This window comes from Ranitomeya imitator, chromosome 2 (assembly GCF_032444005.1).
Source record: "Ranitomeya imitator isolate aRanImi1 chromosome 2, aRanImi1.pri, whole genome shotgun sequence".
Lineage (NCBI taxonomy): Eukaryota > Metazoa > Chordata > Amphibia > Anura > Dendrobatidae > Ranitomeya > Ranitomeya imitator.
Window position 1 is genome coordinate 158,430,702 of NC_091283.1, and position 13,287 is coordinate 158,443,988.

At 44.3% G+C, this 13,287-nt stretch overlaps 1 protein-coding gene across 1 annotated transcript; it reads left to right on the forward strand.

The window, feature by feature from the left end:
* The first annotated feature begins 8,802 nt into the window (after positions 1-8,802).
* On the forward strand, positions 8,803-11,552 carry FUT7 (fucosyltransferase 7). Its single transcript, XM_069755521.1, has 2 exons — positions 8,803-8,986; positions 9,140-11,552. Exons 1-2 carry the CDS (start codon positions 8,920-8,922, stop codon positions 10,177-10,179), a joined length of 1,107 nt encoding a protein of 368 aa, XP_069611622.1. The 5' UTR covers positions 8,803-8,919; the 3' UTR covers positions 10,180-11,552.
* The last annotated feature ends 1,735 nt before the right edge of the window (positions 11,553-13,287 follow it).

The window sequence follows — 13,287 nt, forward strand, 5'->3', positions numbered from 1 at the left end:
GGGGTCTCTGTTACTAATATTATCTTGCATGGAGGAAATGCAGATTTACCACCAACATGACCAATAATATTGATATATAAGATTAAATAATACTGCTACATCATGACTACATAATGCCGCCATACAGCGACAGAATAATGCCATCATACTGATCATTAGAAGGATTGTACACCCCTGTATACGTTTTTGGCAAGTTGCAGTGCAGACGGCTGACTCATTATGGTGTGTAATATATTTACCATTTACAGCAGCTGTCAGGTGATCGAGGGTTTACAATTCTCACACTTTGTGGTCACGTGCCAACCAGAGTCTCAGCCGCTTCGCTCAATATTCTGTTCTAGTCGGCACCTGACTCCAAATATGCAAATTGTACACCAGTGATCACGTGACAACTGCTGCAACCAAAAAGTGGTGCCAAATCTTGATGGTGTCTAAACTACACACACATTAGGATGCGGCACACTGTGGTCATTGCCAACAATTTACTCAGGTGGAAAAGCCTTATAACAAACACGACTGGACCAAGATCATGTTAATATCAATATTGCAATATAAGAAAATATAATACTGCCAGACCATAACCAAATATTACCAACTTATACAGTAGTCCATAACTCGGGATTGCAAGACACACAGACATCTTACTGCTTCTCCTATCCCTCCTGCCATTCCCCACCTCTATACAACCCATCTAGTGGTACTATAATCAGTGCCCTAGACAGACCTGGGCAAAGTGTGACCTGTGGACAGAGACAACCGCAGGGCTGAAACAGTGGCCCAAAGACTGCACGTGTACTCTCCGGCCCGCTATCCATCTGCTGCCACCTCTCACTGTTGCCCTTCTCCTCGGGATGCAGACAATGGTGAATACACTGGTGGTGGAAGATAGACCACATCCTCCAGTATGTGATCCAACAGTTGCAATGATGTCATTTCATCGCGTCAGTTGTGCACTGCAGAGAGACAGATCAACGTAGAGAGCTGATCGCCGGGGAGATGGAAGTAAGGTAAGTATGTGGTGGTGGTTATTTTTTTTACATGTGTATAGAATATTTGTATGCATATAGGGGGCTGTGTGGGGCCCATACTGTATATAGGGGTACTGGTGCTTTATATAAAAGGATATGTGGGGCTCATGCTGTATATCAGTATCAGAGGCTATGTGGGGATCATGCGGTATATAGGAGGCTATGTGTGGGCTCATACTGTCTATAGGAAGCTATGTTGAGGATCATACTGTATATAGGAGGCTATGTGCGGGCTCATATTGTCTGTAGGAAGCTATGTTGAGGATCATACTGTATATAGGAGGCTATGTGCGGGCTCACACGGTATATAGGAGGCTATGTGGAGGATCAACAGGAAATATAGGAGGCTATGTGTGGGCTCATACTGTCTATAGGAAGCTATGTTGAGGATCATACTGTCTATAGGAGGCTATGTGCAGGCTCATATTGTCTGTAGGAAACTATGTTGAGGATCATACTGTATATAGGAGGCTATGTGCGGGCTCATACGGTATATAGGAGGCTATGTGGAGGATCATACGTATATAGGAGGCTATGTGTGGGCTCATATTGTCTGTAGGAAGCTTTGTGAGGATTATATTGTTTATAGGAGGCTATGTGCGGGCTCATATTGTCTGTAGGAAGCTATATTGAGGATTATACTGTATATAGAAGGCTATGTGCGGGCTCATACGGTATATAGGGGGCTATGTGGAGGATCATACTGTATATAGGAGGCTATGTGTAGGCTCATAGTGTCTGTAGAAAGCTATATTGAGGATCATACTGTATATAGGAGGCTATGTGCAGGCTCATACTGTATATAGGAGGCTATGTGCAGGCTCATACAGTATATAGAATGCTATGTGGAGGATCATATGGTATATAGGAGGCTATGTGTAGGTAGCTATGTGGAGGATCATACTCTATATAGCAGACTATATAGGGTTCATACTGTCTATAGGAGGTTATGTGATGGCTCCTACGGTATAAGCTGTTTTTCACAGCTTTCCCATTCTTAGGCATGGACTTCCGTGCGCGTGACTGCACCTGGCGAGCACAGATTAATGATGTCTGTCTTGACAATGCTGACGGGGTGGTTGAGGGGTCCTCCAAAGAGTTGCAGGAGGTGGTACATCGTTTTAAGGAACTTTTACGTAAGAGGACTCGGACATGGTGGAACCATGAGTTCCCAATTGTCCTGTATTAGTAGTAGCTATGAGTAGTGGATGTGGAGGGAGTAGCTTTTATACTTATATTGTGCACTTTTAGTATTTTCCCTCACCAGTGGCCGTGCGCATTGCGCTGTGATTCGTCCTGTCCCTGTGTGGACCGGCGTCTTAGGGCTCGGTGTGTGCGCTCCGGACATTTTTTCTTTGCCCTGGGCGTGCACACCTGGTCTGACGCTGATTTCCACTGCTGGGACTTGCCGGACACAGTGCACATGTGCCGATGGCGCCACTGTGATTGGCTGCTGTGTACCATGTGACCGGGGCCAAGGGCTATTTTAAGGTCCTGTTGGGCAGTACATGGTTATCCCCCTGAGGAAGTGGCACTGGTGGCCACGAAACGTGCGTTGGGGACCATCGCCCGACCGCCCCCCCCCCCTACCTCTGTGTAGTGGTAAGTGCTAGCACCCTTTTTCCACCACCATACTTAATGGCATTACTATAGAATCCCACTGCTTTAGGGTGATCTTGGTTGGATAGTGTAGGTGCTTTTTCTTATGCATGCCATTACAAGGGTATTTACATCTGGGGGAGTGGGGGGATGGGCGCTTTTCCAGCATTCCTGGGACATTCATCCTGTGCTCTAGTCATTAGATAATGTAATATTTTGATATATGTTTTTGTATTATTTATGGCAATTAAAGTTTGTTTTATAAATCATTGATCTGAATTGCTCTCCTTTTGGTACGGTATAAGCTAGTAGCCAAAATTGTGGATACACTTGAAGTTTTTAATAATTTTCGAGGCTTCTGGAACTTTCGGCGATCTTACTTGCTTGATTACATAATTATATTTATAGCCCAGGCATGCAATCTGTTACTAAAGATATCGGGAGACTTGTTTTTGATATTTTGTCAGTAGTTTTTATAATTTTGACAAGAAATACTGGATTTTGTTCTCTGTGAGTAAAATTCAAAAATGTTACTGTACTTTTCGGACTATAAGACGCACCGGGCCATAAGACGCACCCCAAATTTTCAGAAGCAAAATAGGGGAAAAAAATTAATGTGTCAAATGGGAGTCCGTCTTACAGTCCGAATTCAGGTTACAGGGTGGGATCAGCAACGCTGGTAGAGCGTGGTTACGGGATGTTCGGTGGTCCCAGGCTGGTGCGGCAGATGCGGTGGCCTCCGGGAAATCCCATCCCAGGCTAGTGTGGCTGGTGCAGCAGGTTTCGACAGGTGCGGCAGTGATGTTCTGTAGTGCAGGGAGCTCCGCCAGCATTTTTTTTAAAGCTTGGAGGCCCCCACATATCCATTGCAGCGATGCGGTGGCCTCCGGGAAAATGGCTTCTGGGGGGCGGCACATGCTTAGATTGAGATCTCAGCAATGAGATCTCATCCCGAGATCTCGTCTCCCAAAATCTAGGGACGAGATCTCAATCTGAGCATATGCCGCCCCCGGTGGCCATTTTCCCGGAGGCCACAGCATCGCAGCAGATTGAGATCTCGGCAACAAGATCTCATCCCGAGATCTTAATCTGAACATGCACCCCCTCCAGCGGCCATTTTCCCAGAGGCCAGCGCATCGCAGCAATCGATGTGTGGGGGCCTCTGGGCTTTCAGAAAATGCCGGCGGAACCCACACCGCACCACAGAGCACTAGAGAGGGGAGTGTGATCGTCAGACCAGGACTGCCGCAGAATTGCCCGACTCTTGCTGCCGCCAAAGTATTTGTAAGTATATTCCGACTATAAGGCGCACCCCCATTTTCCCCAAAAAATTTTGGGGAAAAAAGTGCATCTTATAGTCCAAAAAAAAACGTATATGTTAACTTTTCTTTATGTCCGCATTAAATTATAAATAGTGTTTTAAAGCTACAGTTGTCACTTGATCCTTTCGGTATAGGTCCTACAGGATTTAATTTCTTTACAAATTATTGAGAATTTTTATTTCTTCTATTTTATTAATATTTAAATTTAATTTTATTAACTGAATAATTATAAATCTCTATTTTGACTTCACAAACTCCTGAATGATTGGGTTTTTTAGATTTTAATCATGCCAGCCACAAAGAGGTCTGATTGGTCTCTAAAAAAGAGAGCTACGGTTGTTGTTGTGAGGAAGGAGGGATACAGTTACAGAGATATTGCTAGGACGATGGGTGGTGGAGTCACTGCTTCTGGAGTGCAAAAACTGTGTTCACGTTTTGCTAATAGTTGCAGAATCAAAACTAAGAGTGGAAGAGGAAGGAAAAAGGCAACAACTCTGGAACGCCCGCCAGGGCCGTGTGGTACTCGGTCCCGGGTCCGGTAGTCAAAAGGGATGTCACGGTGGCTGCGACCCAGTCCGTGGCCCTGGGCGCCCATGTAAAAGGGAATTGAATAAAGTTTGTGTTCGTGACGCCACCTGTGGTATTCGGTCAGTGGGGACCGACTCTGCATAAAGGGGTCCTCTGGGGTGGTGTTATGGCAGCTAGATGGTATAACTTCCCACAGGTGAAGTAGGTCACCATAGGTGAAGATGGTGAGAGGTGCAGTCTCTCTACCTGGTTTACTGAAGGCTTCAGGCAACCGCAGACCAGGGCACCAGATCACAGGTACAGGCAGGGTCCGGCCAACTTGGAAGCGAATCCAGAGTCCTCCTTACCAGGTAGAGATAAAAGCCTTCCTCTTAGCGCAGTGGTGTTGTAGTCCCTTACTGCATATGGCTTCTGATAAGATCCTCACAGTTCTCTCTGTCCTCCATAAAGGTGGGACACAAACCCGTATGACAGATGGCTCGAGCCTTTTTACAGGGTCTCTATCACGACCCAGGCTCTATGTGCCACTGTGCTTCCTGGGTGTTAGGGCAAACAGGTGTTGTGTAATCCAGCTGTCCTGCCACTTTCTGCTGTAAGTCTTAGAGTTCCTCACAATCTCGGTCTTTCGGCTACCGGAATCTGCACTCTGTCAGGGAGATAGCTCAGTCGCAGCTGTTGTCCCTTAATGTCACTCTCCTGTGCTTCGTTCTCCTGCACGCCCACTAAACGCCATTCTTCCTTCCGTATTCTCTCTCTTTCTCCAGGAGCTGCAGCTACTCTGACTACATGGCTCCTTCAGTCCTTCCGACACTCAATGTCTGACTGCTCTCTTCTCTGTCCTCTGACAGACTGACTTCCTTTCCCTCCAGACCAGAATATACGGAAGTTCTCCATAACCCAGGTTTAGAGCTCCCCCTTCTGGCCTGGAGTATGAACATGTTGTGTGCATTGTGATTACCTGATAAAAGGAATCCTTCATCGCTTCCAAGCGTGACATCACTCTCCCAGTGAGGAAAGCAATGCCACTGTGATGACCAGGACCCTGGGGCGTCACAACTCCAAAAACAGACAGAAGCTTTGTTAGGTTAGCCTTGCAAAACAGAAGAGGATCAGCCAAGGAACTCAATCAGTGCTTGCATGATGGAGGAGTTTTGCTGTCAGATAGAACAGTACGTCGCAAATTACTTTATGCTGGTCTGAAAGCACGAACACCAAGGAAAAAGCCATTCCTAAATCTTAAGCAGAGAAATAAGAGAATTTCCTGGGCCAAAGAACATCTCAGCTGGACAATTGAAGATTGGAAGAAAGTAATCTGGTGCGATGAAACAAGAATATCAATTTTTGGTAGTGACGGTGTGGTTATGTTTAGAGAAGGCCAAAGGAAGACAGTCTTCCAGAGTGTATGACAGCTACAATGATAAATCCTGAGAGTGTTATGATATGGGGCTGTATGTCCTGGCATGGAATTTGGAGAATACAGGTCCTTGAGTGAACTGTAAATGTTTCGAAATATATTCATGATGTCCTTGAACCAAAGCTCATCCCATAAATTCGCGACCTTGGCAAGGAACAGACCAAAATTATTTTTCAACAGGATGGAGCACCATGTCACACTGCAAGGCAATGTCTAAAATGATTTGAAAGCATACAAATTTCTGTGCTTTCCTTGCCAGGAAACAGTCCTGATCTGAACCCTATCGAAAATCTGTGGTCAAGACTAAAGCGATTGGTTTCTAGTAAGTGACTGAGCAACAAACAGGCATTGATTGCAGTTGTTATCAGTTCCTGGTACCATGTTATAACCACAGAGAACCTGAGAAGTCTTGTTAAATCAATGCCAAGGAGATGCAAAGCTGTTATCGATGCTAAAGGATACCCTACACGCTACTAAAGAAAGAACACATAGGGATAGCATGAAATTAACATATTAGGACGTGATATTTTGATTCGACCATTCTGCTGTTCTTATGGATGTAATGAGATATTTTTTATTATGGTAACCTTTTTTCTATGTAGAGGCGTTCTAATCTACCTTAGACTACTTGTGACATTATGGTTGTAAACACTTTGTATGATTGCATGCTAAAAACTTTAAAAAATGTCAAAAATTTGAAGTGTATCCACAATTTTGGCCACTAGTGTATAAGGGGCTGTGTGTTGGCTTATATGGTATATAGGGGGATGTCAGCATACTTAATTCTGATCAATATTAAGTCATACAATTAATATCAATATAAAATAATCATAATTAGTATGTTAATATTAATTTTAACAGAATTAATTTCTGCCCTCCATAACATTATTTTCCCACCCTTGCCTGAGACAATAATAATGCCTCCACTGTTCCCTGCACAGTAATAGCATCCTCCTGCTGTGCCCCACACAATAACAGGGCCCCCTACAGTAATGTGTTCCCTCTGTACTTCCTCATAGTAGTAATGCTCATCTGTGCATCTTTACAGTTATAAAGCAGCACCCTGTATAAATAATCCCCTCCTGTTGCTTCCTTAAAATGATAATGATTTGGTACCTCCTTATAATGATGCAGAAGGGGGAAGCCCACACAAACATTGGAGAACTTACAAACTACTTGCAGATGTTCCCCTAGTTGGGAAATTAACCCAGGACTCCAGTGCTGCATGGCTACCGTACTAACTGCTGAGGTATCGTTTGCCCTACACATAGTGTGATGCATCATAGCCCCCCTATTGACAGTATGATGCCCCATAGCCCCTATACACAGTAGGATATCCTGTAGTCCCCTTTACACAGTATGTTTCCCCCACAGCCACTCTATACAAAGTGTAATGCATCATAGCCCTCTATTGACACTATGATGCCCCATAGCCAGTGCCGTAACTATAAACTTCGGGGCCCCGGGGCAAAAACTTCATAGTGGGGCCCCACAACATTTCGATCACTAGAGGTTGTGCGGAAGGTGGTGGAGCGTGCTACGCATTGTTGTATACAACACACAGGCTTCACCACGTTCCGCAAGACCTTTAATAGATTTTGTTTATGATGCAAGTTTTAGAAGTTAAATATTCAGTGAATATGTTTGGAACATTTTTTAAAAAAAATTTACCATCAGTTTGGGGCCCCTTGGGTGGTTGGGGCCCCGGGGCTGTGCCCCGGCTGCCCCGGTTGTAGTTACGGCCCTGCCCATAGCCCATATACACAGTAGGATACCCTGTAGCCCCTTATATACAGTATGTTTCCCCCACAACCACCCTATACACAGTATGATGCATCATAGCCCACTATTGACAGTATGATGCCCCATAGCCCCTATACATAGTAGGATACACTGTGGCCCCTTATATACCGTATGTTGTACCCACAGCCACCCTATGCACAGTATGTTTCCCCCACAGCCACCCTATACACAGTATGATGCATGATAGCCCCCTATTGACAGTATGATGCCCTATAGCCCCTATACACAGTAGGAAACCTTGTAGCCCCTCATACACAGTATGTTTTCCCCACAGCCACCCTATACACAGTATTTTTCCCCCACAACCACCTAATACCCAGTTTGATGCCCCATAGGCCCCTATACACAATATGATGCCTCCACAGTACATTCCCCCACACAATGCCATCAAGGTTCCCACCCCGATTCATGGGTCCCATAATAATCAAATAGTTTACAATACTTCCCTAATCCTGGTTCCCTGCCCAACGCAGCCTCCCTCTCCTTTAATAACTTGTATACAGTCGGTGATGCAGTGATGTCTTCACATTGCATCCTATGGCATGCTGGAGTACATGGCGGACCCTTGAGCCACAGCTACTGACAGTATTGGCATTCCTGAGGTGTTGCTGCCCACTGCAGGACTTGCCCATCTGGCATTTGCTTAAATTGCCCAATGGCCACTCTGGTTCTACAGACAACCCCTGCAGTCACATACTAAGGTTTTGAAGGTGCTAAGGTGTGTCTTAGGAGATTCTGCAGCAGTCACACATGAAATATACATTATAAGATTCTATAGCATCTGAGATGTTTGTTGAGGCTCTACAGCGGCTGAGATGTATTATGAGGTTCTGCAGCAGGTAAGGTGCCTGATGAGGTTCTGCAGCAGCTGCTGTGTGGATAATGAGGTTCTGCAGCACCCGAGGTGTGTATGCTAAAGTATCTGTATGACTGGCTCAGTTGATTACAGTCATATCTTCAGCGGAACACTGTGGGTACAAATCTGAGTAACACAAAGTTTTGTGGAAAGGAAGGAGGAGGGCATAGGCAGCTAAAAAGCAGAAGGAACTGAGAGTGATGGCAGCTGTGACACCCTGTTAACACCTCTCCCCAGCTCTCCGCTGAGCACCTTCCTGCAATCTCTGCCTGTCCGGTGCCCCACAGTTGGCAGGGAGAAGCCCTGTTGGCACCCCACAGGAACACCCGACTACTAGGAAGCCTTTGCCACCAGCCTCAAGTCTGATTAATGACATTGCAGAGCTCCATAAACACACCACTCTGTGAACCGGTTACCACAGTGACTGCTCATCAAGGTAGGACATAAGAGCTTCTCCCAGGGGTGAGGATGCTGCCATGAAATGGAGGGATAGAAAGCAATGAGTAGATTCTCGTTCTCATGCTCAGTAGGGTTCCTTAATGGTCTTTACCAGTTGTCTTTCTAACCAGGATCTCCTGCCCTTCCTCAGGTCAAATGGCTATAGCTTGGAGATTAAGGCAAAGGTCAGCATTAGGAAGCATCTTTGCTTTGGCTGTATTGGCCTGGAACATTCGTTTTGTTCTTTTCTTTGACTCTGACAGAAGCTCACTTTCTTCTAGCGATGATATCACCATATTGATTTGGCATTGGCCTTTTCACAAGCCCATGAACCTCTCAGGAGATATTTGTTTAAACAACTACAACATCAAAAACTGTAGACTGACGGACGACCGGAATATGTTCAACCGCAGTAATGTGGTTGTCTTCCACCACATAGAACTGGACCTTGTAGGTCATCAGATGCCTACTGGACCTAGACCGTCTCAGCAGATGTGGGTTTGGGCGACTCTAGAATCGCCTTCAAATACTAATGGGCTCATGAAATGGAATAACACATTTAACTGGACATTGACTTACCGAGAGGATTCGGACATCTTTGTGCCATATGGAAGGGTGGTTCCGAACTTGGCCATGCAACTGAATGCTACTCTAAAGGATGGTTTAGTCTCCTGGGTGGTCAGTCATTATCGCCGGACTCAAGAAAGAGCCATCTTTTACAAAGAGTTTTCTTCATACCTCAAGGTGGATGTGTATGGTAAAGCCAGTAGGAAACCTTTATGTTCCTCATGTCTCCTTCCAATGATTTCCAAATACCTTTTTTATCTAGCGCTGGAGAACTCTGTTCATAAAGACTACATCACAGAGAAGCTGTGGAGGAATGCCTTTCTGGCTGGTGCCGTCCCAATCGTGCTGGGTCCACCAAGAAAAAACTATGAAAAGTTTATACCTTCCAACTCCTTTATCCATGTAGCAGACTTTCCGTCACTGAAACATCTGGCGGAATTTTTAAACACAATGACCCCAGAACGATACCAAGAGTTCTTCTACTGGAGACAAAGATATGGTGTCAAAGTCTACACTGACTGGAGGGAAAGATTCTGCATGATCTGCTCCAAGTACCCGAGTCTGCCCAAGAACAAAGTATACACAGATACAGAAGGATGGTTTACTAATGAACATGTTTTATGAACAATTATAGTTATTACTGATGTTTACATAAGATGCACTATATACTATCATACTGCCCCTATGGTCAAAAATAGAACTACTATAATACCGCCCCCTATGTACAAGAATATAACTAATATTGCCCCTATGTACAAGAATATAACTACTATAATACTGCCCCTATGTACACGAATATAATTACTATAATACTGCCCCTGTGTACAAGAATATAACTACTATAATACTGCCTCCTATGTACAAGAATATAATTACTATAATACTGCCCCTATGTACAAGAATATAACTACTATAATACTGCCCCTATATACATGAATATAACTACTATAATACTGCCCCTATGTACAAGAATATATCTACTGTAATACTGCCTCCTATGTACAAGAATATAACTACTATAATACTGCCTCCTATGTACAAGAATATATCTACTATAATACTGCCCCCTATGTACAAGAATATAACTACAGGGTGGGCCATATATGGGGATAAACCTGGGTGGGCCATGTATATGGATACACCTAAATAAAATGGAAATTGTTGGTGTTATCATCTTCCTGTTTGTGGAACATTAATATATGGGAGGGGGGAAACTTTTCAAGATGGGTGGTGACCATGGCGGCCATTTTGTAGTTGGCCATTTTGGATGTAACTTTATAAATAGCCCACCCAGGTGTATCCATATAAATGGCCCCCCTGTACTATAATACTGCCCCCTATGTACAAGAATATAACTACTATAATACTGCCCCTATGTACAAGAATATAACTACTATAATACTGCCCCAATGTACAAGAATATAACTACTATAATGCTGCTCCCTATATACAAGAATATAACTACTATAATATTGCTCCTATGTACAGGAATATAACTACTATAATACCGACCCTATGTACAAGAATATAACTAGTGTACTATGAGTATAGTGATTATTCCTGTATGTGGAATCAGTATATGATGATATTACAATTAATTGATGACAGGATTGTATATTTCACCTGTGCACTTTTTCCGTTATACAATTTGCACACCTTTTCTTACCTCCAAGGTTATAGTACAACTTGCAGTGTTTTAATATATATAAAGAAAAGTGCTGAAGCCAGCTCACTGACAGCCACCACAGGTGCACGGAACACCGTCCAGATGAGACGTGATAAATAGTAGAAAACGAAGGCTGTAGTTCCAGCTCGTTAAAAAAGTTAAATCTTATTAATCCACTTTAAAATTGCAATATTGGTGAGTGCTCCTCATGGCAGGGAAAGGGGGATATCTCTCTTTCCCTGCCACGAGGAGCACCCACTAGTGATGGGCGAGTATACTCGTTGCTCGGGTGGTCTCTGAGTATTTGTGAGTGCTCGAAGATTTAGTTTTTGTCGATGCAGCTGTATGATTTACGGCTGCTAGCCAGCCTGAGTACATGCCTGGTTGCTAAGGAATACCCTCATGTATTCAAGCTGTCTAGCAGCCATAAATCAGGCAGCTGCATCCACAAAAACAAAATCTCCGAGCACTCATAAATACTTGGAGACCACCCGAGCAACGAGTATACTCGCTCATCACTAGCACCCACCAATATTGGAATTTTAAAGTGGATGAATAAAAATTGGAATTTTTTAAAGAGCTGGAATTACAACCTTCTTTTTCTAGTGTTTTAATATCCATACTAATTTGGTGGTTGGAGCTGGTGGAGTATGGAGGTGCACACATTCTTACATAATACAGCTGTCACCCCCATAGAGCTGCTGTAGGATTTAGGAGTTCTGGGTAGTGTTGTTACAAGTTGACCTCGGCGACTGAGGGAGTAGCTAACTTCTCCTTCCATGACTGTATGAGCCTATGACTGGGCTGATGTGAGTGATGCATTATGAGCGCCATGCTGCAGTAAAAAGCATTGGTAATAAATTATTGATCCTCAATAAATGGCTTGGTCCGTGGTAATGTCTGTGTCTTATGTCGCTCCTTACAGCCACATGATAAATTCATACAAATCTCTGCTGCGTTCACACCTCTGATGAGTCAGATAGAAACAGTTGGTGAGACTTTGATAAAAAGAGGGTGGGCAGACGCCCAGGGCGCCAATATGAATCATTCAGACGAAATGCATGGTGGAGATATGGGAAAACATTCTCACAGAATAAAACTCCTCACCCAGCTAGAATCGTGGACCAACAGCAAAAGAAAAAAAAGCTTAAAGGGGATGTCTACTGTTGGGGAGAATTTTTTTTTTTTACTTAAATGCATATGTTTTGGGGCTGGGCTAAAAAAAAATAAAAATTTATACAATTGGGTTTCATTTAACGTTTTGCATCGTATGGCTTTTACAGGCTCCTTTTTTCCCAACACCATGAACACTGACATGGTCTATGGCCAGAAATCAGCTGAGAGCTCAAAAAAGACAGAAAAGAGTTAAAGGGAACCTGTCACCCCCGTTTTTGAAAGATGAGATATAAATAGTGTGAAATAGGGGCAGAGCTGGGCTTTACATTAGTGTCCTTTTGGTGCCTTTATTCCCCCGGGATGCTGCTGAAATACCTTTGTGAAGTGTCCGTTTTGTCCTGTCAGTCAAGTTAGTCAGGTCGAATGGGCGTTGTAAAATAGCGGTTCCTCCCCCTGATTCTCGGCTTGTCTTTCGTAAACGCGATCTGTGAATAGCACAGATCGCGCTTTTTCTTAGCGCCTGCGCAGTGAATTTGCCTCCGGCGCCTGCGCATTATGTTTTGCCCATCTGTGGGCAAAGCATAATTGACATCATTGCGCATGCGCGGGCCTTCACTTTAGCCGGGGTGCCCCGGAAGTTGTCATATCGGCAAAGTGTTATTCTGGATGCCGTATCTCATCCCACACTGCGAGCGTAAGGCAGGCGAGCGATCTTGGCACAAAACTTACGCTCGCAGTGTGGGATGAGATACGGCATCCAGAATAACACTTTGCCGATATGACAACTTCCGGGGCACCCCGGCTAAAGTGAAGGCCCGCGCATGCGCAATGATGTCAATTATGCTTTGCCCACAGATTGCCGGAGGCAAATTCACTGCGCAAGCGCTAAACATAACGCCAACGGCGGAACTAAACTTCGCAGGGAATTGCATGAGGTGGGGGAGGAACCG

What these genes read in the sequence shown, in the direction of transcription:
- FUT7 (XM_069755521.1), top strand. Translation starts at nt 8,920, where the DNA reads ATGACATTGCAGAGCTCCATAAACACACCACTCTGTGAACCGGTTACC. An exon ending in CACAGTGACTGCTCATCAAG is followed by an intron (nt 8,987 to 9,139) that starts GTAGGACATAAG and finishes GCCCTTCCTCAG; the next exon opens with GTCAAATGGCTATAGCTTGG.